This window comes from Drosophila sechellia, chromosome 3L (genome assembly GCF_004382195.2).
Source record: "Drosophila sechellia strain sech25 chromosome 3L, ASM438219v1, whole genome shotgun sequence".
Lineage (NCBI taxonomy): Eukaryota > Metazoa > Arthropoda > Insecta > Diptera > Drosophilidae > Drosophila > Drosophila sechellia.
The window spans coordinates 17,057,521-17,082,000 of record NC_045951.1 but is presented as its reverse complement, the minus strand read 5'-3'; the positions used below and the strand labels follow the sequence as shown (position 1 = coordinate 17,082,000).

Here is a 24,480-nt window from a genome sequence, read left to right as displayed (position 1 = left end):
ACTAGCAACTTTTCCTCTTAATTTTTCAATTGTCCTTAAGCAGCCCAACCTCATAATTAAAAACCATTTTTTTTTTACTTGTATATAGTTTTCCATTTAATTTCTTTTCGTATATATTTGTTGTATGACAAACTTAGACAATTAATTTGAATTTTAACTAAAATTTAACTACCACAGATAGGTTGCAATTACATACATACATGTAAGTGTATGTCTAATATATTAATTATAGATTACATACATCGCGATATAACTGTTACATATAGTTTACACATAAGGATTCATCAATTTTCTTGCACTTTGCACAATTGTCGATCATTTTGTAGTATTAGCTTGTCGATTAACTACGTTCATGCATGACGTTAGATAATGTCTAGAATTTCATTTCATTGTTTCGCGTTGAGATTTACAAGGATTCAAATCGCAATCCAGCCGTTTCATGTAGAATATGGTGCTGGGATTTGGAGCGGGATCGGGATCGGGAGCTGGACGAGCGCGTTCTAATGTGGATTTGAATGAGGTCTCCCGACGCTCGAAGATGCCACTTAACTAAATACATAACTCTTGCACTAGGCTAACAAACTAGACAAATGATAACTAATTAACAATTAAGGTAAACGTTTATTGGAAATCCTGCAGCTTGTGCAAGGCTCGTCGCCGACCCGCTCCTCCTAGACCGTCGTGTCCGGCGCCGGGGTGATGGGCTGCTTGGACTCGGACACCTCCAAGGTCCTTCCGTTGGAAGCGGGCCCGCCCTCCTGCGGATCCTCGGGCGCGATGTCGATGCGATGCGCCTTGCGCCACACCACCAGGTCCATCAGGAATGCCAGGAACATAATGCCAGCCGTGATTCCTGGGAATTACAGATAGGTTACTAAGTACTTTTGTTTATAAATAACTATTATCTATTATCTTGTATAGTAACGTATCAATCAAATACTCGGTGATTAGTAATTTAGATATTATTTTTAGATTTTCCTATAGATTCCGACTCACCTAGGAAATATTGCCGGAAGGTGTCCGCATCGTAGAGCGAACAGGCGCCGTGTTTGCCGCACACCGACTTCCAGATGAGGCAGGCGGAGTCCACCACTGCGCCGTAGATGATGGGACAGGGAACGTTGCCGAACAGGCCGATGGCCGACTGTATCACACCCATGGCCATGGCCTTATCTGCGGGGATTTAGGGTTTTGTTATCGTTAGTGTAACATCTGTTTGCCAATCCTGGTTATTACCTTTGGGGTGTGTGCAGCGCATGACGAGCAGCATGCTGCCCACCTCGGAGGTGGAATGCATAAATACGCAAATGGCAAAGATCAGTATAAAGTAGATGAAGTTCTTGCAGTTATTATCACAGTAACCGTTGACCGCCTCCGGAGCTGAAAGGTGCATAGGGATTAAGATACTGGATCTTAGGGCTATGGCTAAGGGTGCGTCTCACCATCTGGAATGCAAGCACAATCGGAGTAGAGCGTGCGATTGTCGCTGGGCCGCAGCGAGGAGCTGCTGCATCCGGCGTGGCAGGCCGAGATGTACATCTTGCCGTCGGCGCAGATGGGCGCGAAGTTCTCCTTATCACAGGTACAGTTGAGAGCGGCACTGCATGTAGGCTCGATCAAGGCGGGACTGCAGATTAATTGATTAAAAGTAACACAAATTAAATGATAGATCTAATAGCTAGTTTATGGTAACACCTTTAACAGGATCCTCTGGTCGTGGAAAAAGTTTGCATACTTATGTGAGCAAGAACTTAGTTTGATGACCCACCTGTTGCCATCGCTTGGCTTGTAGCCGGCAAAGTCGTTCATGCTGCAGCCGATAAACATCAGGATGATCATGCCCGCCGAGTAGACGAGGGCTGTGAAGGCGATCCAGGCGGCCACACCCCTGGCAGTGGGCTTCCGCTTCAGGATGAAGAGCCCGGAAATGACAATACCTATGCCCATGACCAGGATGCCACAGAAGGCGGCGATCATGTTGGCATCATAGGTGGCCAGCCGGAACTGGGTCTCCAGATACTTGGGCAGGAACGTATAAAGACCGGCGATGGGCAGCAGGTGGAACACACATGAGGCAGTGCGGAACATCAGGATGTCGTTGCTCAGCTGGCGACGGACTGTCTTGGGAAAATCTGTATGGGCGAATTGAAGATTAAGTTCCAGATAGAGGAAAGTGCATTGATTGACTGGTCTGTTGATGATAGAGGCATGAATCTAATATTTTTATCATCAAATGCTAACAACAAGTCATCTTTGGCATTCTCACCTTTCAGCTTGGGCTTCTCCTCCGGCTCAACTGGAGCTGCTGGAGTGGCCGTCTGCCCCGGCGGCTTCTGTTTGCCCCTCAGCTGCTTGGGGAACGAGAACATGGCAATGGAGGCCAGCAGCATGAGGCTGCCAATGGCCACGGGCCCCAGCCACCAGGCGCCAATCCAGCGCGGATCGGTGGCGTCGAAGCCGGGATTCGAGAAGTTGACATACCAGCGCGTGCAGAAGCTGCCAAAAATGAAACCGGACGCCGGTCCCAGGATCCTCATGCCAATGGTGACGGCCATGTACATGGGTGACTGCTTGCTGCCCACATTGTCATCGATGTAGGGTATGCCCAGGGTGGCCACGGCGGTCTGGCCAATGCCCGAGCTGAGCAGGCTGCCAAAGAAGATGCACAGCACGATGACGGTGATCTTGGAGTGGGAGGCCTGCTCCAGCTGGCGCTCCTCGTTGCACTCGCTGCCCGAATGGGTTTGGTTGCCACCCAAAATGCACAGATTGGGATTAACCTGTTCACTGCTGGCATTCAGCCAGTGTGATGAGAAGGAATTATTGGCGGGAGAGACCTGCGTCTGCTGCAGAATCACACTGGAGTGCATCAGCTGCTCGCCGAAGATGAAATGCGGCAGGGCGCAGGAGAAGGCGGCGATGGAAAACAGGACCATGCCGCAGGCAATCCATCGTGGACGATGTCCTCTGCCGGCGAAGTAGGTCAACAACATGGCCGTGCATATCTGACCCATCTCACTGGCGCTCAGCAGAATTCCCGTGGTCTTCGACTTGATCTGGAATAGCTTCTCGATGGTGGTGATCACAGAGACGAAGTAGGTCATGTACATGCCCTGCAGGATGTAGGCCAGCAGGAAGACCACCATGAAGACGTGCGTGGACGCGAATCTCCTGGCCCACCTTGGCCGACAGCCGAAGAGGCCGCAACTGGAGCTGGATTCCGCGGAGGAGCCGCCATTGAGGTCGGAATCGAAATCGGATTCCTCGGACTCACTGGAGCGAGGTGGCAACTTGTAACCTCCGGTCAGGGGAGCCTGTTCGTGGGCATACTTTTCGCTGAGACTGTGCCCATTGCCGGTGCCATTATTATTACTGCTCAGTATGTTGCCAAGGCCGTTCTTAAGGTGGCCCAGATCCTCCGGAGCCTTCCACTCGTTATTATTGCTCGGAGTGCTCTCGTAGAGCACTGTACTTGGAGGCGGAGTGGTCACCTCGCCATTGGTGGTGCCATTATTCTGCTGCGACAGCAGTGGTGTGAATGCTTGACTGGAATCCCTGCGTCCGCCGTTCTGATGATAGCCATTCCCATTCAGCTGGCCATGTCCGTTGCTGGGCTTTCCGCCCAGATTTTGCACCTGGGTTGCCGCCTCCACATCGCCATTGCTCTTCGTCATTTTGGCTTCTAATGGAAATCTAAAAAACTAGTTGGTTCGAACGATCTTCAATGGGTTCTATTGATCTCAACTGTGTAATCTCAACGGCTCGGTTTAGTTAATCTCCTCTATGTGGTCTTGCTTATTGCCTGTTCCATTTTCCTATCGGGAAATTGGCTTCTGGCATTGAGTTTAGTTTTCCTTTGCTTGTTGGCCCAGAAGTCGAGGTAGATTGGTTGATCTGGTCTTCAAAACAGTTCTATATTCTTTGCTTTAATATGGCAGTGTTGTGTCTGAAAATAAAAGATAAATTAAGATTGGTATTGAAATAACTTATTTGTTTTGGGGAAAAGGCAAAATAAATATTTTCAGACTTTATAAATCTTCTCCTATTCAGCTTTTTCCAACCTCTTCCCGCATTTTGTTTATTTGTATTGATTAACTTCAAATACAAATATACGTCATGCCTTTATATTTATATCAAAAGCTGTATTATTAACTGAGTATTTTTAATGAGAAGTAAATGCTTTGCAAAGTACACAATACAAAATTGAACTGTATATTCAGAAATATACTTAAATAATATAATTGTTTTTATAGATACCGGTAGGCTTTTAATTGAAAACTCACTATTGGCACATTTTCCTTTAATGATTTTCTTTCTCTGGTTAAGTCACTTCTCACCATCCGATTATAATGGAACTATGGTGTTGAAACCCCAACGAAGACTAAAGAGAATCGGGAAACACTGAGCACACACACACACATCTTATCAGTGCCGAACACACACACACACATGCATTTGAAACGCAGTCGTGCGAACAGCATGCGACAAAATTCTAGCAACGCTGCAAGTATTTTAGATTGCACCACACTTTGACAAATTGATAAGAGCACCGAAAAAGTTCAAGGTTGGGCTGATATGAAATTTTAATCGCACGAGGAGAGTGTTTGGCTTATTTGCGTCCATTTAAACCTAATTTGGCTCTCGCTGTCATACAAAAACTTTACATTTCCCAAATGATGATTTCCCCATTTTTAGAAACCAACTAAATATGTATGTATGTACATATGCTTGTAGTATATAAGCCAATTTGTATATGCAAAGCAAATATTAAAACAGTTTGTCCAAATGCTCCTCTACTCGTATCTCACTTTCGGTTTGTATATTTTTTTTTTTGCACAAAAAATTTCAATGTCAAATACTCGCAAATTTCGTTCTAAGCATTTGTTGTTATTGTTCAGACTCAACAATTTGCGTTGGCGTTGGCTTATAAAAGGCATGACTGAATTTAATTTCACTTTCATTGCAATCATTATGGACTGGCTGCAGTCGCAAATCTTATCAATGTACCCGACCTCGCTGATAAGGAAAGTGAAATTCTTTCTCGGCGGTGAGGAGAGATTGGATTTGCCAGTCCCCTCACTCCTAAATGCACAAAAATGTATTTGTTTTTGTTTTTTATAAATATTCCTCACTAATAAAATATAATCAAGTATGGAATACGTTTAGAGAAAATTGTTAAAGAATTCTTAAAAATTTTGAAAATGCTTAATTGATCTTAGTTATTTTATAAAAAAATTTTATGTTTAGATACAACCATTATGTTGAATACTCAGATACCTAGAAAAAATATGTTGTTGCATACTTTTCGACGCAGTTTTAAAGGATTTTAAATTGGAAAAAATTTCTGATTTGATTTTCGAAAATTGGGAACCTTAATACCTTTTGACTTGAAATTATATATTTTAAAAGAATCGAGCAAGAACTGCATTGAATTTCTCCCTGTGTAACCAACTATGTGTGTGTGCAGTGGAAAGAGGGGGGAAATTGTAGAGAAGCTCGATGTTTTTCTTCTACTCCCCTCAAGCGTCATAAACTTTGGCCTTGAATTTTTTGTTGTTCTTTTTTCTTCGATTTTATTTATTGCGCATTTTGCGCTTTTGATTTCTGTTTGAAATACTTGGCTGTTGTTCCATCGGAATGCGTTTGAATCAAGCGAATATTTATTTATGCATAATTAGAGATGAATGGAAGTAGCACGTGCTCAATTAGCATTTTTAATTTACTTTTTATGTTTAGAAATGTGATGCGCCAAATGGGATTACAGCATATAAACAAAACGCCAGAGATTACGAAACAATAGGTTCCTAAAATATCGAAACTCTAGTAAAATACAATCAATCATCATTTAAGAATGTGTGATTGTACTTATCTTAAATTAGTATTATTTTTAGCATATAATGATGTGGATTTTATCTTTCTTTACGCTTGCATTACAACTTGTTTCTCCACGTTATAGAGAAAATATAACACCTCAAGATAAGCCGTGCGCTGTATCTTTATTTCCCGTCTTATCTGCTCCGCACGCCCTGCAGAATCTAACTGGTAACGTAGACGGGCCAACAAAGCCAAGTACTTTAGTACTTCAGTTCTACCTGGCTGGCTGCCACTTATCGCTGCCATCGCTGCGTAATCCTCCCCGCTCCTTATTTCCTCGATGGGCATGGACAGCAGAGGAATAGAGTCTAAACTTTGGAGCTACTCCGATGCACTTGCTGAGACCTGGCCTGAACCTGAACTCCTGCGGTTACCTGTTTGGCTGGGGTTTCGGCCTGGGTTTTGGGCCCGAGATGCGGGCTGGGCTCATTGAACCCGGCTGAAATCAACTGACCGGGTTGCGAACCATCGCCAGATGTTTATGTAACAGACCGGCCATCTATTGCCTTTAATTTGGCCTGATGGATGGTTAATTGTTCAATTTGCAGCAAGTGTCCGACTGACAGTTAGATTTGTTATTACCGATTTATCAGTGTCAATCATAATAAATGCAATTAAACCACCAGTTTACGAAACTATCTATGAGGATAGGCCCAAACGAGCGGGTCATTCTAGTTGCGAGCGGATCGATATGTAGATTCTAGCCGAGGTTTCCATTTCAATTGGGCCCACAGCCCATCATCGTGGAAATTAACGCTTGATTTTACACCGAGGCACAAAATGGTTTTTATTCCTATAAAAGTAGCAGAATCTACATTTTAAAAAGGTCAATAAACATGTCAAAAAATTCATTAATAAATTCCAGTCATTGTACATAAATTAGGTCATTGTAAACGATTTTATTGTATAATTGCATGATTTTTATAATAAAATAATAAGCTGAACTGAAATTGTATTCTTTCGAATTAAAACTATGCTGTCTAGTGTAATAAGAATGATCGAGTTGGCGGGGAAAACGGGGAGTTGCACCTTTTCTCTGCTCATAACGTGTGGATTTTCCGGTTTTCCTGGCCACTTGCAACACGTCTTCCCACTTCCGTCTTTGGTCTTTTCCTACAACGTAACTGAGTTATGTATGCACGTGTGTGTGTGTGTGCGAGCGCACTAGTATTGGTGGCCATTTGAATTGCGCAAGCGCAACTATTGCAAATTGCATACCAAGCAGCTCAGTGGCTGCTGCTGCTGCATGCCAACATGCAACAAAACCAGACACGCGGGCAACGTGCTGACTAGACGCTGACAGCAGCAGCAGCAGCAGCAGCAGCAGCAGCAGCAGCAGTTGCAACTGCAACAGCAACAGCAAAATGGCAACAAACAAGTGGCAGATGCACGGCCAAAGCCAGCGAAGAAAGCCCAACAATGGCTAGAAGCGGCATTGAAAGTAAATTGCACACTCGACCAGCAACAGATGCCAGTTGCAAGTCCAAGTTGAAGTCGGGCCTTGCAGTTGGGGCTGGCGGCCTGCTGGAAAAGCGCGCTCGGAAAAGTGGTTTTTCCACATTTCACTTTTAGCATAGAAACGATTCAGAACCTGTGCTATCGCAGGCATCTTTTATATTGCAACATGAGGCGGTGGCTCATTAATCTCGAGAATATGTTTACGTTTCTGTTTCTACAAAGTTCGGAACTCAACAGACTTATTTGTTTATTCGCATTTCCCCCCGAAAATTGAGTCATTTTCTTGGCTTAATTCTCTAGGGTCTCCAATTCGCTGACCAATCAAATGGATTCGTTTATTGTGTTTTGGCATTGACCTTCACATTGAGAACTGAAATTTGAACCAGAAGCTCGAATTGTGTAAACAATTCAAAGTGGACAGACAAAAACAATAACAAAAAGTGCACAACTTGGCTGTGACAAACGATTATAGTATAAATACACTTATATGCGAAGCTTTATAATCATTATAATTTTTGAACCCAATTCGCGGGCGAAATTATTCCATTATTATTTGGATGTGCAAATGGCATGAGTCAATTTTGTTTTATTTGTGATTTTGTTTAAGCCTATTATAAAAAGTTAATTTAATATTTAATCATCGCACAACAAATAAAAAACGCCATAAAACTTTTCAAGCAGCAAATCTGGGATTATAAAAATTGTATTTCAATGCGATCAAGGTATCGTAAAATCCCACATATACATATATCGTATATGCGGATATTTAAGCATGTGCTTTTTAGGCATTTAAAAGTGGAACAACGATGTAAACCTCGGAGTTTGGTACATATATAAGTACGATATGAGGTACATGATTCATGGCAACACAAAGGGTGTGGTTTTCTGGCCAAAAACGATGACAGAAAATACTTAAAAAAAAGAAAAGGTGAATGCAAGTATGCTCTTTGTGAAACTAACACCTCATAATTTAATAAATTAATAATAAACTGAAACAGTTAAATTGAATTTTTGCAATAAATATTTTTTGGTGTAGCTCATGATTTAAATTGAATGTGCATACATAACTTCTTATTTGGACAGCAGTTACTTTTCTTTATTTGCGCTTTTGTTTGTCGGAAAACCAAACTTCCTTTTTGACGGCGCTTGTTAAAAATCTGAGAAAGGTAAAAACACGAAAGCCAGTCAGAAAACGAATCGAAAACGAAAAAAATGAAGAAAAATTAACAACCTCAAAATGGCAGCCAAGTGTGCATAAATTTTTGAAATGCCCGCAAAAGTCCACGCCGAAACAAATTCAAAAAAATAAACAGACAAAAAATCCGCAAAAAAAAGAACCTAATGAAATGCAATCAAAAAGGCATTCGAGGAGGACTGCATTAAGTCCAGTGCTCAGTGGACCTGGAGTCCAGTGCTAGCTGGTTACTGGCTGCTCCAATCCTTCTCGAAATTCCCCCGAATATCTCGCGTGAAGATCAGTACATGGCGCTGACGTGACGTTCTCGAGGCAAAAAGCGAACAGATACATTTATTTTCATTCTGGATATGCTACCTATAAGATACGCATATATAGGTGGGTACTGAATAAATGAGAGTGGATTGGATTGCTTTTTGCTTTTGGCGGAGGTTGCATTTGTCATTTTGCTCAGACAGTGGAACTCTTTGTCTCAAAGCCTAACTACTTAAAATGAAATAGAATAATATCTAATGGAGAATTTAAATTTGATCCTGTCTTTTTATTCAAACATCAATGTGTCATAGGTATCTTTTAAAATCGTTGTTACTTGATACTATTTAATTGGCTTTTTAACCACTGTGCTTGCAGGCCGCAGAAAAGAAAGCTTGTTTAAAAGCGCAAAAAATCTTAATTTAAAACAGAACAGAACCCTTCGTCTGATTGATTGACCCGCTGATTTAAGCCGTTTTCGGTGGCCAGGATGCAACTGGTGGACCAACGGACGAGGTGTTAACTTGCCTTAAATGCTCCACGGTCCGATTATTACCGTTATGGGGCTAATTGAACTTTTATAAATTGTTAACTGTCAACTGGAAGATGCTGCTTAACAACGAAACCAGCTAATTTGGCATAATTTATTGTAGGTTCTGCATGGATTTTTCCAATTAGCGTGCAATTATGCGGTAAGGCTTCGTCATGCGCAGAAAGTTTGGCTTTTTCGTCCAGTATCAGACAGATGAATGGTCATTCAATAGACTTCTCAAGTGTTTTGGGTCTCGGAGTTAGTTCACTCGAAGTGTCAAGTGGCTTTCCGAGAAATAAAAAAATAAAAGTGGTTCCCAAATAGATATAGAACCAACGCCATTCGCATAGATACAGGGCCCATTCATTGCCCATGAGTATTTGTTTATGAAAGTACTTAGCAGGTTCTTTTACCGCTCAGCAAAAAAAAAAAAAAAGATTTCAATTGTTTAACGAACAAAAAATCCATGCATAATTTTCACCGAGTGCGTGTTTGTAATTTTTTATTTATTCAACTTTTTGGGCTTTGTAAAATTCCACTTGTCTTTTTTGTGTGATTTCTTTCTTAACTCTTTTGGCGCCTGACTTTTTTGGCGTTCCATTTTAAATTAGTTGTATACTCTTAAACAACGTTGAAATGGTCTTTTTGTTGTCAACTTACCTTTCTGTTAGGCGTGAGTTTCTTCTTAGTTGGTAACTGAAAGTATAAAGAAGAAAAAGGAAAAATTAATTTAATAACTAAAACTTGTAACTTCATTAAATACTATATGTACATACATTAACTATCCGGAAGTCCTACGTACAGAAACAAGTTCTCATGTTTGAAATAAATGTGAAGCATACTAAACTAAAGAGCATTCCTTTAATTTTAAGATCGTAAAATATATGAATTTTTTACAAATTAAGGCCTTGTTTTCTTTTTTCTCTATAAAAAAATACTTTTGGCAAACTTCTTGTTCAACAATGTAGCTAAGAGGCAACTGAGAATTTAATGTCCATAAAATTGGTGTCATAAAATTGTTGCCATATACAATCAGCCGTAATTAAAAGTACGTATATAAATGGGCATGGCGTTTAGTTGGGTCATAATAATTACAGCCAGACCGATGCAATGCGTGTGAAAAAAGTGCAGCGCACATTATTGTTTATTAACGAAAGCGAAACAGCGAGGGACAGGAAAAGCTATTAAATGGGGGCAAAGTGTACAATAAATGTAAAATGCAAATATTGTCTGCGGCAAAAATAGTTGCTGACGCCTCGGCGACAACAACAACAACAACAGCAGCAGAAAATTGTATAAAAATAAAAGATAAAGCACAACGGCCTGCTGTGTGTGTGTGTGCATGCGTGCGCGCGTGTGTGTGTGGTGCAGCGGGCAAGCAAAATTGCATTGAGATAGGTCAGTCACACACTCACACAGACACAATCAGACGAGTGCAGCGGACTCTCTTCTGCAATCGATTGCAATCGCGGCCTATGTGTGTGTATGCTTGTGTTTGATAACTGCTCTAATTACGCCACCTAGGGGTGGTACTTTTAACCACAATAATAGTCTCCGGCGCAGCAGTAAGAATTCAAATTGCGGGCCATAAAAAGAAAACAAGTTTCTTGCATCCATGTAAAACTTACACAATCGCAGTGCCGCTCTCTCGATTCACTTTTCTTTGTGCAATTTCAATAATTTGGCGAGAGGCCAGAGAGCGCGGCACAAAGCTCTTCGCCGAAGAGAGGAAGTGCATCCCAGAGCGAAAGAGCTGCGGCAGTCTCTTCGGCTACTTGCACTTTCTGCTGCACTTTTGAAATGGAAATAGTAGTAGATCAAACGAAATCAGTTTCAACAAACAAAATGTATAAATTTGACCTAATACTTGTATTAAGCAAATCAAAGCTACTCTGTTTAAATAAAGATCATCGGAATTATAAGAACGTCCGAATAAGTACTGATTTAAACGAACTTTCTGTTGCATTCATTCAATTTGAACCAAATATGGAAGAGTAAAATAAATTAAAGTGGCTGGAAAATGAAATTCCTATTAAGCTTCTGCAGCTCAAAGTCTGCGCACATCTCTCTCATCTATTGCTCTTAGTTACATCCCCCGTTTTCCTCATTTTCCGGACCTAGGTCAACACAAATCCAAGTATCTGAGGCAGGAAGACTCAGCAAGGAACAGTCAAACGAAAATACTACCCCCAAAAAGCTGGATTTTTTTGACACATCGAAGAAAAGCTCTTAAGGCAAAAAAAGGGGCAGGACGTGGGACCAAAGGAATACAGACAATATACAACTTATTGCGCAGTAGACGAAATTCATGGGCTTTCCTTCGTCTAGACAGGCAATAAAGGGATTGGGAAAACTCAGAGATAAAAAAAACTGGTCGCCATGGGAGCGGCCTTCGGTTTCTGGATGACATAATTAGTGAATGCAAATGGGAAAACAATTGAGTTTCAGAAGCATTCGAGCGTCGCAGGCGAAACGAAAACGAAATTCAAATTCGAAATGAAAACGAAATTATTGCAAAATCTAGGCACGCACACAGACATGCGACTAACGGTGGCTCTCTCGCTCTTCCTCTCTGGTTTACCCAGCGCGCATGCATGTGTGTGTGTGCTGGCGAAAAGTGCATTGACTTATCTGTTTGTTGGTATGTGTGTTTGCTTGTCGGTGTATTGGTGAATGGCATGTGGCCAAGATTGCAATGGCCAATTCCAATTTGTAATTTGTCTGATGCAGTTCGGTACTCCCCTTTTTTTTATAGCCAACAGGAAAATATCATAAAGTGCGGTATTTAGCAAGCTGTTCGGGTGTTTATTTGTTGACCTAGGTGGATTTAATTCCTTGCCCAAGTTGGGTGTGCCTTAAAAGTGATTCAATGGTCTATTTTCAGATTGCTCAGGAATGCACTTGCTAGAATTGCACACTGTCAGAAAGTGTCAAATTTGGGAAAAGAATTTTAAAAGAATGAAGAATGAAATGTAAAATGAATTGTTATTAATTCTTTTTTTTAGGTATTAAGTAGATCAATAGATATTATAAATGAAACAAAAAGTTTGAGTTTTACCACCTCATAACGCCCTGTCCCACATGGCGTATTGTATACAAGTGTAACTACATCGCGTATACGCCCATTTGTACAGCGTCTACAATCGCAAGCAAGTGTATAATCAAAAGCAGTGCACTTTACTGCCCTTTCCAACATGGTCGCATCCGTTTCATTGTATCAAATGTGCGAAATCCACAAAGTGACAAGAATAAGAAAGTGGATGGGTGCAAAACTAGTTTAGTAGGAATCCGAGAGATCATTTGCATTGTGCTGGCAAAGTTACGTGGCGCTCAATTGAATAAGTGCCCAGCGTGGCCAGCGTCTTGAATCGAGAGACGAATGTGTGCTAAATTGATTGAGCTGCAACTGGAGTGCCATAAATTAACGGACAAACATGGAATGGGTCTGCAGCGGGTTGCATATCGTATAATTTCCACAAAAAAATCACAAAAACCCGGGCCAAAACGGAGACAGAAAGCGAAAACTGGGTCAACCTGATGCAGAGCGGCCTACGCAGCTCCATTCAGCCACATTCACATCCACACATCTAGTTCGTTGTCTATCCGGCCGCAGACGTTACCAATATGTAACTCAAAAAGATATGCAGCTGCAGATGCATGCCAAAAAATTGAGAAAAAAAATGCAGTAATAAAATAAATAAAGGCAGAGGCAAATGGTAAAAAGTGTAACCCACGTTTCGCTTCATTTGCTCGCACTGGAAAAGTAAAAACGGCAGCTACACGACGCCAAATTTATGTCTGCTGGATTTCACCCACGCAGTTGCCAATAAAAAAGCAGCAGCACCATTAACGGCAGGAAAAACCAGCATCAGGCCAGAAAACGACGAGCTTCTACTTTGTCTATTCAACTCGAAAAGCATTCGAAATAAATCCAGCTTTCATAACAATTCACACTTGCAAGATTCCTTTAACTCTATTATCTACTTAGTTCATTTGAATAGAGAATTAAATTAAACACCTATCCACCATACGACGTGTCCACTGTACCACTGACGAGGGAGATGGAGAGATTTGCGCTGCCCACAAAATCGTGATTCCGCCAGTTGCCGCCGCCTGCCACAACGTTCACTTTCAAAATCAGTGAAATGTGACCAAAAAAAAAAAAAGTGAATTGATGTTGCATTGTGTTCAGCTGTCTGTTTGTTAGCTATTCGCATTATTCACTTGGCTTACAAATAGAGGTTAATTTATTGTGACTTGATTGAGTCGAGCATGCGCCTAAAATATGCCAGAGAAACTGCATCCACGGAAGGTGAGTTAATTATACAATTATAGTTGGAATTTTTGGGTATGCCATTTTTATATATTTTTTTAAATATTTTATTACCCAATTTCTTAAAAGGGTATTAACGATTCTCACTGTTGGTAATTGAAGTTGTGTAAATCCGTAGAATTTACCATTGTTCAAGGCTTCCAAGAACTAAACAACTGCTACTAAATCTGCATTCTTGTTCTCTGATTTGTAGTCTATACTTTGCCTGCTGTCAGCATGCGTGCTTAATGTCGAGTTGTCGTGGTCCTACCACAATGCGAATTGTTTGTCTCAATGTCAAGTTTTCCATGCTATTGGAATCAATTACACTCGTCCAGAACTCCACACACACACATGGGAACGAATTTGCGATGGAGATGCAGATGCAGATACAGATACATTTACGGCTGCATATTCATGCTGCAGATGCAGATAAACATCCAAGCGAAGAAACCAGATGAAAACCGCGCACTGCATCCGACAACAGAGCGACCTTCGGCGGCGATCTGACATTGAACACTGGCTATAAATGGAGGCATACGCATGTACGTTGTTCACTGTACATTGTACATTGTACATTGTGCGCTACTTGTACATACCTTCTCGCCTTTTGTTGCTGTACATGCATGTTGACATAATTTAAACAGAGCATACACCGAAAGAAATAATGCAACTTCTGGATCATAGGTTACTTTATCTTGCAACCTGAAGTTTTTTGTTCAATATTTTTATATAATTTGGATTTTTAACTTTATCTTTTGGATTTTAAGTTGCATAATGTTTCATGATTTATTATTACTGTCATCTCACATTTGTGTAAAGATTGATTTCTCACGATTGTATTATTTTGAATTTCTTGCGGTGCATGCAAAGTGTGTGCTTTGCCTAGCTCTTTTCGCATTTAGCCAATTAACTGAATGGTGCCGAATTCAGTTGGCGATGCAGATGGAAATGGAGATGTCGGTGACGCGCGCACATTCCAATCCGCAGCGATACGATCCAATCCAATTGAATCGAATCCGCTGCGCGTTTTTCAGTTGGCACTTCATGTTGCAACAACGGCAGCTGGCGCTGCTGCACTGCTGCACTTGACTTACTTGCACCGCCTGGCGGTGTTGCATCTGGTAACTGACATCGCCATCGCCGTCGCCATCTGCGCAATGCATTTCACTTTCATTATGATGCAGTCAGTTTTTGCCACTAAAAATGGCAACGGGGCAATGCCAATGTGTGGTTTTTCCAAGCCAAAATGAAAACCAGTCGAGTCGAGAGGCTGAGACTGCGACTGCGTCTCCGTCTCCTCATCGCCATCCCGCTCGCACTGATTGGCAGCAGCAGCAGCAGCGGCGGCAGCAGCGACAGCAACTGCAACTGCAACAGCTGACAGCTGCACTCACCTGGAAACTCACCTGGACTCAACTCACCTGGCGTATCTGTGTAGGCGTCGCTTTTCGTAGGTTTTGGTCTTTTGTTTCTGCCTCGCATGGGTTTCGTTGCTTGTTTTTACTTTCTTCTAATAGATCGTTAGCTGTGCCATGAACTTGCAATTGATTGCTTATTGTTAAATGAAAATGGAAAGTCATTTTCCAGGCATTGCTTTTCCTTTTTCGTGGCTTTTCATTAACGACGCCTTTGTTGCCACGGCAAAGGCCGACGAGGCTTTCCCGAAAAATGTGCAAGAGGGTCAAGCATTTAACGTATTCTTGACTTGCGTTGCCCGGTTTTATTGATTTGCCAGCTGAGCAAACGGAAAGCGAAAGTAATTACCCTTAGTCATGTTCACACATATATATACACACCCAAATACCCAGCAGATACATATACATATATACATAGATATAGTACTGGCTCTCACAAAAGAGTTCCCCAAGAAATCGAGCGATAAATGCATCAACCCCAATTGCATTCACAGACCCTCCGCTCTGTACGTGTGTGTGAGTTTGTTGCAGTGTGCGTAATTCGCCGCCCCTTCCTGCCCCGCCCCCGTCGGCCACAGGGCACACACGCAACAGAATCAATTTTTATTGGTTACACAACGACGACGCCAGCAGCGAAGGAAAAGTCCATTGACCCCGACGACGACTCATGACTTTTAGTACTTCTTGGCATACACTTCACAAGGTGCATGCCGAACGCATCCATTCAACTTGTAACGAACTTGGGAAATGGATATATCTATGCTATCGTTTGTAGGAAAAACAGTTTGCATAATTAAAAAAAGATACTAATTGTTAGACAATGAAAACTAGAGACCGGAAACCAAAACTTTTAAAAAGGATTTCCAATCCAAAAGATTTTGGGTGCCCTTCTGCTTATGAAGTGTATATTCCACTTCAGCCTGATGAATTGCCTGCCCCCTGATGTTGTTTCTTCAGTTGAGTTACTTTGGGTAAATAGCCGATGCAGCGGCTACTGTTTGTTTTGGTCAGGCGCAAAGATCTTTGGGCTTCGATGGGATCCGCCGTGGAGGATTCGTCACTAATGGGAAAACAACAACAGCACGCTTGGGTAAACACATGTATTTATTCACATGAATCAAGTTGTAACCAATTTAATACTTCTGTTGCCGCTCAGAAATGCCAGGTGCCCCGAATGCCGCCTTCGTAGTTGTTCCGATTGAAGTCGAAATTCCGACTGGCCTGGGCGTAGGCGTCGATAGTGCCACGCCCATCGCCACTACTGTACAGATTGTGGTTGTACTGAACACTGGCCTCCCTACCCACTTGGTGGTCCTTGCTGGCGGTTACGACCACGGATCCTCCCTCAGGCGATCGAGCACGGCGTACCAAGGGAGCCACTTGGAGCAGCTGATCAGGACTGGTCTGAAACTCCTCGGTATATGGTTGACGATAGGATGCCACTAGGCTCACCAGGCAGCAGGCCACGAGGAACAGTATTCCGCACTTGTTGGAGAACATCTTTGCTGGCTAATTGTTGAAATCGGAGTGATGGTGAGCATAGAGGTGCCATGCGATTTTATAGGAGCAAATAGCTTTTCAAAGGGATTCACCTCAGCGGGGACTTCTACTTGTCATCCCATTGTTTCTTATCAACTTAACGGGGATTTTTTTATAAGGTTCATCCCGGTCGGGGATCCTTATCAGCGCCAGATGACAACAATATATAGTAGGGTACATACAGTCCAAGATGACATCTCTGAATCTGAATGAATCTCTAATTTAATCAATATCTCATTTATATCATTAGGCTAAGAAAAAACTCCAAGCTTGTACTCAAATAAGGTTTTTACTCTATAAAACAAAAATCTGAATCCATTCTAACTTCCTGAAGAAACTACAAAACTCTGTATCTAAGCAAACTAATATTACTATTCTGCTAATGTTATTTATGAGATATAGTCTTGAAACTTACGATCGATTACTTACACACAAGCTAAACTATCAATACAATTTCTATTACAGTCGTAATTAATTTCATCTATGAATCTACATACGCTATCCACACAAATATATCTAAGTATATGTTAATTCCCAGCTGATTAGGACTGATTTCGACGGGTTTCTAATCAGGCCAAAAGAGGGGCGCGATCGCCCATAACTTTTCTTTTCTAAACGCATTCGAATCGGCCTACGCAACAGACTTTTTGAGATAACGCCGCACGCACCGGCGTGGCCGAAAGCTCCCAATAAAAAACACAAGAAATCAGGGGGTAAAAAAAGCCAGAAAAATCATAAAAGAGAATTTAGTTCAAATGGGTTCATTGACACAGAAAAGAAAGAAATCAAAATTTAGTTTTCCCGTGCGTGCGATCCACGCACGATTCACTATGAACTCAATAGATCGTACGCCTTTTCGTATTAGTTATCAACGCGGCGTCACCGATTAGTACTGAATCGGTATATATACAAACATATACGTACATATCAAGTTCTAATCACTGCCGAAACCCTTGCAAACCTCGCCGTGAACTTGAATTCGAATGATTGTGAAAGTATTGTACTATTGTACTATTCTGCCGAGTGCTGCGGCACTCTCTCAATTCTTTTCGGCGACGAGAACTGATTTCTAATCACATTTCGAGTGCGGTAATTAGATGTGCGTACCGCTCGCTAGATCGCTCGCTAGCTGGCTCGCTCGCGATCCCGATGCGAAAGTCTTTCTTTCGGCCCGTAGATCATTTGCGGGTGAAAGTTTCTGCATGGGTACGTAGCGCTTCTGCGGCTCCGTGTTTCTTTCATTTACTTCAGCGGACTGCGGCCGTCTTATCTATTGAATATCAAGTTGTGCATTTACATCTTTTGTCACCTGTGGCTATTTATCTCAAAAAGCTCAGTCCGACGCCCACGGGGCGTATACACAATGCGGAGTAGAAACCGAAATGGGCAAAGAAGCACGGTGGAAAAGATACAAAACTTCAGCGACACGTGTCGATATCCAAGAAGTTGCCGAGTCATAAGTGTAAAATTTTATAGATCTGCCCGAGAATTCGGCGGCCGCCTCTCAGCTCACAGCTAGAAAAACAATTAAGCCCGAAAATATCAAAATTCATTGAATGAATATGGAATATATCGGCGTGTCTGCCCCTTGGACATCCATTTGTCTAGGCACAAAAAAAAAGAAAAGAATAGGCGGCAAAAAATGCGTGGCGTACGCACGCTTTCAAAATAAATTATATATGCGGCGATGATACGATTTTATATAGACAAATGCGTTTATACTCGTATATATACATATAATTGTATATATTGTATATCCGCCGCTCTTATGTATGTTACTGTGTTTCCCTTGTTGTTTTAAAAAGATTTATTTGCCAAAAAATATGACGACGAGCAGAGCCGTAAAATACTGTGTGCTGAAATCGCAAATGGGCAACTTTTTGTGTGGTTTTTATTTATTTTTTTGCTCTTCAGCTTTGTCAACAATGGAAGGAGGAAAATGCAGATTACAATGAGTGAGAAGAGCGACAAGGGCGGAAATATCAGTTGGCCACAGCGAACTCCAGAGCCCCTCTTAAATTTAAAGAATTCAATTAAAGAAATTTCTCAAGAAAGCAATCGACCCAGTTCATCACAATTCATTAATATTCAAGTCAAATTATTCAATATTTTTAAAGTACAAAAAACCGTTTTAAAATTTTATAAATTGATACAAATATAATAATTGATTAGATAATTAAAACTTTGGTTAAAAATAGTTTGCTTATCTGCTGAATACCTAAAATTAGTGTTTTATTTATGAGTTAAGCAGGTAAATTTATACTCACAAATGGATTTATTTCGTATATCTTAAGAACCCACCAATGAAATAACTTTCTAGCGATGTATTAGCAAATATTTCTTTGAATATTAATTGTATAGTTTTTAAATTAGGCATATATGAACCTGTTTTTTTACTTTTACATAAATATATGTATATACTTTTGATTATACTTTTTAGAGCATTTTAAATCGTCTGGGCTGTAAAACCTTTAATATTATTTTGATTACCCATTCAGTTACCTAAGTGCATTATCATAAAATATCTATATGTGCTTGAACCTCGAAAACGAAACCATTAATTTCAATTTAATGAAATCTAAAATCGAAAGACCCCGCAAAGAGGAGGAACTTTGGATACTTGGAAGAATGGCGAATCAAGTGAAGAGATGGGGATGCTTGTGGTGTTTTTATTATTATGGTTGCTGTGCTGTGTTATGCTGTGCGTTGCGTTTAAGTCAAGTTCAAGGACTGTCAATTAAATTGAAATCACTTGCTAAAGACGCGTCGCAGCGAGCAGCCAAACAAGCTTCCAGATGGGTGGAGTCCGAATTCCCGGGGTGGAGGGGAGGAGAAGGAGCACGGGCTCCAACTGGAGACCCGCTTCTTGTGTATCTATGTGAATCTCTTTTACTTTTTGCTTGACTCTGCACGCAGCCCGCTTACATTGTGGTTGTTGTTGCAGATGCTGCGTAGTTACAGTGCGGTAATTGCCGCTGATGATCGTGATTCGTCTTCCTCTTGGCCGCTTCCACGGGCTGCTTTGCTATCTTCTAGGCTGCTCTTCAATGGCTCTTTTGTATGTCAGGCCGGCTTTGGGGCTACGAGCAAGTCAAGTGCGACTTCTGGTTCCTTAATCGCTCGCAAACGGTTGCCATCCAGCATCCAGCATCCAGTCCCCGATATACAAATACATCTCGAGTGGGGCTGCTTTTGTCCGTCCAAAGAGAGAGGGCGTGTCGCTGGAGAATGTGGGAATCCATCTCATATATTCGTGATTGGCATGGGGAATCGGGGCTGTTCGAGTGGTCTGGGGTGTGTCGAGCACATGATTTCGAAGACAAGTTCAGCATTTGAAAAGATACATGTGTCTGCTCTAGATGAAGTGTGTTTTATTAAGCATCTACTTAGTTTGTGCATTTGTACAAATATGCTTCCGTTAGAAATAATCTTATTTTCAGACGATGAGTAGGGATAGTACTTATATTTCAGTTCCTAAAGTGAGAAAATTCGCAAGATACATTTGTATCTTTACAAGTTTATGTTAGTTGTGCATACATTTTCTATATCTTTTGCGACTGCTGCTAAATCCGTTTGAGATATTCATAATGTAAGGCCAACATCTGGCTGATGGTGGCGACTAAAGTTAGTTGACTAAGGCGGTAAACACGACCCCAGCCCAGCTCAACGACAATGCATGGCCAGGGGCAATTCCTAACTGTGTTTTTAGGCCAACTTTCAGTTTCTCGAAATGCGAATCGAGGTTTTCATATCAAATGTGGCCGCAGCCAGCGGCCTGAGACGCTCAAAATAAATGCATAATTAATGACGATTTGGCTGTACGTATTTGTTTCTCCAGTTGATTAGCATAATGCCAAATACATACAGCACCATATAAAATTATCAGCTTGGGCTTGTGAATAAGACTTATTTGTGTACAACTTTACACGTGCTCTGGCGAACGAATACAGCAATATCGAGCCAGTAAAAATCGATACACAGTGACTAAACTTCTTGAAAATTTCCTTTGTGTCAACGATGAGTAAATGTGTTTTTTAGCCCGCTCTCTTGGCCAAGAAATTTACTTTTAAACGTCAGGCAGATAAAACAAATGTCAATCCATTAGATGCAAAGAGTGTTTCGAGGAAACGGAAGTTCTAAAGAATGGATAGGGGTGTAATATAGGGACGTACGATCTTTGTGAAACTGTCTGCCAATATTTGGACAATAAAACCATTTTCGCTTCTTTTCGTTAATCAATACAGAAAACTTTGTTTTGTTACTGTCTTTTTTCCGCTTTTGTTGATTTTTGTTATATTTTTTTTTAGAATATTTTGTATGCCAAGAATTTAAATTAGTAGAAAATCTGGTTTGTGATTTCGGGTCTGTTCTCTGAAGTTCCCCAACTTTTTTTCTCATCTCCATCTGTAGCTCGTCTTCTCACTTCTACTCGATTCTTGTTTTTGTCTGCCGGTTCTCAACCGATTTCTTCATTTTCTGCGACGTTATTACAGGTGAATATTGTAGTTCTTTCCCAGTTTTTGTTTGTATCTTTCTTTATTTTTCTGGACTTGGGACGCATGGCGAAAAAAGAGCGGAATCAAAAAACAAATTAAATGAGTTTGGCTGAAATCGAAATGCTTTGGGCCATTGATCATTTATTGGTCGGCGGAGGCGATGAAGTTAAAAGGAAACAATGGAAAAATATGGGAATGGCGAGGTAGACAAAGTTAGCTCCGAAACTTTGGTTGTGGGAAACACCTTGTGGGAAACACGTTATATGGGTATTATAACCATTAAAATGAAAATTTCTGTTGATCTTATGTTTACACAATCATTAGCTTTAAGTTCATCAGTTGCACTTGAGATACATAAAAACTTTTTAACTAAACTTTTCATAGAAGTCAACAATGAAATGGGTGAATTATTTATTTCAAATTGTAGCACTCATTTGACTTTCTCTATGAACCTGAGCAAAATAATGTAACTTCATGAATTTTTAATTTTATTGCAAAAAAATAACTTTAATTTGAGAAACAATAAATTGATTTCTCTGTCACTTTCAGATGCGTTTCCTGCTGTGTGTTAACGTCGTTTTAAGTGTTTAATTTTGAAATCCAAAAAATAAACGACTCTGTGTGTACGCATTCAATGCGATCAAGCAAATATATATAAATGGATAATAAAAATCGGTGATAACGAACCCGATGTGGGTCAGACGGAAAAGAGTGTTTCTTACTGGTTTCTGGCCAGAACAAACACTCTTATGATTGAGGTACAAAAGTGAAACTCTGACGCTCTGAAAGTCGGTAATTCTGAGTCGATAGTTGCGGTGCGGTATAAACATTTACATTTGATTAAACAGCGTTTATTGACTGTTTTCGTTTTTGCTTTTGTTCGGCCTTAATGCATTTCGCCGATATTCGGCTTTCGTTTTGCGAGGACACAAAAAGAATGCGGGAAAAAAGCCCATCCGAACCCAACCCAAAACCCCGGTATCTGTATCTGCATCTGTGCATCTTTATCTGTGCGTATTTATTTTGGTTTTACGGCATGTATGTAATTACCCGGGAACCGAGTAAAGCAGGCAGAAAAGGCAGAGAAGTGGAGTGTGTGTTTCGTATTCTTTCGACGGTCTCTTCTCCGCCGCGCGTCTTATCATTATTTCCGAGTGTGTATTGTGCGCTTTCTGATTGCTCTGCCCCCTTTTAACCTTCGTATTTAAGAAATTTCTTAGCCCATTACGATTTCACTCAATACGGCGTATGATTTTTGTAGGCCGTCCAACAAAAAATTACATGTTTCACTTTCTCTGGCGCCCAAATAGTAGTCCGCCCTTCGAAAAAAAATAACAAGAACCGCGTCGAAGAACGAAAAGATAAATGCTTAGACATCGCCTGCCCCTCTCTATTTTGTTTCGAAATATCTTTTCGGGGTTTCTGTTTTTGTTTTTCCCCACATCAATCAGAGAATGCTTCGTTCTTTCCATTTCTGTTGTGGGGCAGTATTGAAAAGGGAAATTTCTTTAGCCCAATTAAATGAAAAGAAACGAAATCAGGTTATTCCATGAATTTTAAGCTAATTTCTGGTTGTGCATGTTTGTTTGGCATTGATCGTTCACTTTGAAATTTTATTTCGCCACAACATTTAATTGCATTATACAAGAATTGTTTTTGGGAAATACACATTTTTAAATAAACAAATGCTATATTTATACATATATGCAAGTTGAAGTAATTGTTAATTGGGGCTCTAAGTAATATTGACTTAAGCAAAGCTCTTAAAATCTATTAATCTTTTTCCCGACAAACTTAAATTGCCATCAAACTCGAAGTTCTTAAGTGTCACAAAAAATTGGCATATTATGAACATATAAAATTTATTTATTAAAGCCGTACTTACGCTTATCGCTCCTGTTTCGCTTTCTGGTTTTGTTGAATTTTTTCATTCAGAATTTGCTACGCAATTTACGCGTTTAATTTGTTGCTGCCTCTGTTCGCCGCACTGTTTTTTCTGTTATTTCACACACAATTTTTTTTTATTTAATTGCACACATAATGAACAAAATTAAATGCTATATTCGTATGTTTGTGCGTCGGAGACACGCACGCAGGCAATTGAAAATTGTATTTGCGGTTGGGTTTCAATACAACAAATTTATCAAGCACTCACTGAAAATGGAATTGGCACTTTAATTTTTTGTTAAAATGGTCTCAAGATCGTATTAACGATTTATTTAGAGATTAAGTGTTGTTTTATTGAACTTCAAAAAGAGAGTATTTAATATGTTATTGGTTTTATGGGCTTGTGTATAAGTTTCTTTAGGTGTTTGATCGTACAAATTTGTCAACCAGTTTTTTTAAACATAAATATTTTTATAGTGTGCGAAATTATTTGTCTTGAGCGTTTAGAAATTTATTAATAATTTTTTTCCTTCGATTTGTCGAAGATATGTGCATTCAACGAGGTTCTTGGACACAGGTATCTTTCAGGGAATATTGGAGGTATTGGGAACCGAAAACGAAACCGATTCGGAGCGGAGCGGAACCGAAAAGTCGAGCGACGCGTGCACTTACAGCGACGTCTGAGCAGCAAAAACTCGAGAATAAGCAAAGTGCGGCTCAATTTATACGAGGAGTCGAAAAACGCAGACCAGAAGATACATTTACAGATGCAGATACAGATACGCGTTCTCTTTGTGTTGGTGTATCTCAAAGATACTTCTAACCGCCACTCTCTTACGCTCTCTCTTCGCTGTGGGGGTGGTCTTTCTCCGCTGTTATCGTTATTGCCGCTCTCTCCGCGCGCTCTGTGTGTTTTGGTTATAAATGTGTAGTAGATTTTTGGCATTTATCTGTTTTTGTTTTATTTGCATACGTTCAATATGCACGACCCACATTGTTGTTGCCGTTGTTGTTGTTTCTGATCGCGGCGTATAGAAATAATACGTATACACATGTGTATATATACACCGAATGTACATATTATCTCTCTCGCCCCCCACTCGCACTCACACACACACACTCTCACGCACCGCACACATACAGTTGCACCGCCTGAGTTCCGCTGCCCGTCGGCACAGTCCGCACACGGTAACAATTCGAATACGAATACGCAAAACGGCCTGGCGAACTGAAAACAGCCAAAACTTTTCGTCTGCGTCGCGGTCGGCGTCTGCAGCGCAGCTGTTTGGGGCTGTTGGGGCTCTGTTAGGCCCCCACGCTGTTAGGGCTCTGTTAGCTCGGCTGCTCTCTCAGTTTGTTATCAGTGGCGTGCGCTCTTTTATCAAAGTGAAATGGGGATTTAGGAGATCAGACTGATCGACCTGGCTTAAACTTTCAGGATACCGGAATATTAGAATACAATATGTTCATAAGGGAATAATTCAAATGGTTTTGATAAGAGTACCAATTGTTTCATA

At 40.9% G+C, this 24,480-nt stretch overlaps 2 protein-coding genes across 4 annotated transcripts; both read right to left on the bottom strand.

Annotated features, from left to right (window-relative positions):
• Window positions 1-83: 83 nt before the first annotated feature.
• LOC6606096 (solute carrier organic anion transporter family member 74D) lies at window positions 84-24,170 on the bottom strand. 3 transcript variants are annotated; one of them, XM_032718279.1, is made up of 9 exons: window positions 24,094-24,170; window positions 22,962-23,230; window positions 9,972-10,007; window positions 2,267-3,946; window positions 1,769-2,132; window positions 1,443-1,627; window positions 1,237-1,380; window positions 997-1,173; window positions 84-853 (listed from the first exon to the last, which is right to left on the bottom strand). In XM_032718279.1, exons 4-9 carry the CDS (start codon window positions 3,672-3,674, stop codon window positions 672-674), a joined length of 2,460 nt encoding a protein of 819 aa, XP_032574170.1. In that variant the 5' UTR covers window positions 3,675-3,946; window positions 9,972-10,007; window positions 22,962-23,230; window positions 24,094-24,170; the 3' UTR covers window positions 84-671. The 3 variants fall into 3 exon arrangements, with proteins under 3 accessions (XP_032574170.1, XP_032574169.1, XP_002030905.1); XM_032718278.1 differs by lacking the exon at window positions 24,094-24,170 and having other exon boundaries at window positions 22,962-23,764; XM_002030869.2 differs by lacking the exons at window positions 9,972-10,007; window positions 22,962-23,230; window positions 24,094-24,170 and adding an exon at window positions 4,284-4,378.
• Window positions 16,127-16,578, bottom strand: LOC6606095. Its single transcript, XM_002030868.2, has one exon. The coding sequence runs from the start codon at window positions 16,539-16,541 to the stop codon at window positions 16,194-16,196; it is 348 nt and encodes a 115-aa protein (XP_002030904.1). The 5' UTR covers window positions 16,542-16,578; the 3' UTR covers window positions 16,127-16,193.
• Window positions 24,171-24,480: the final 310 nt, after the last annotated feature.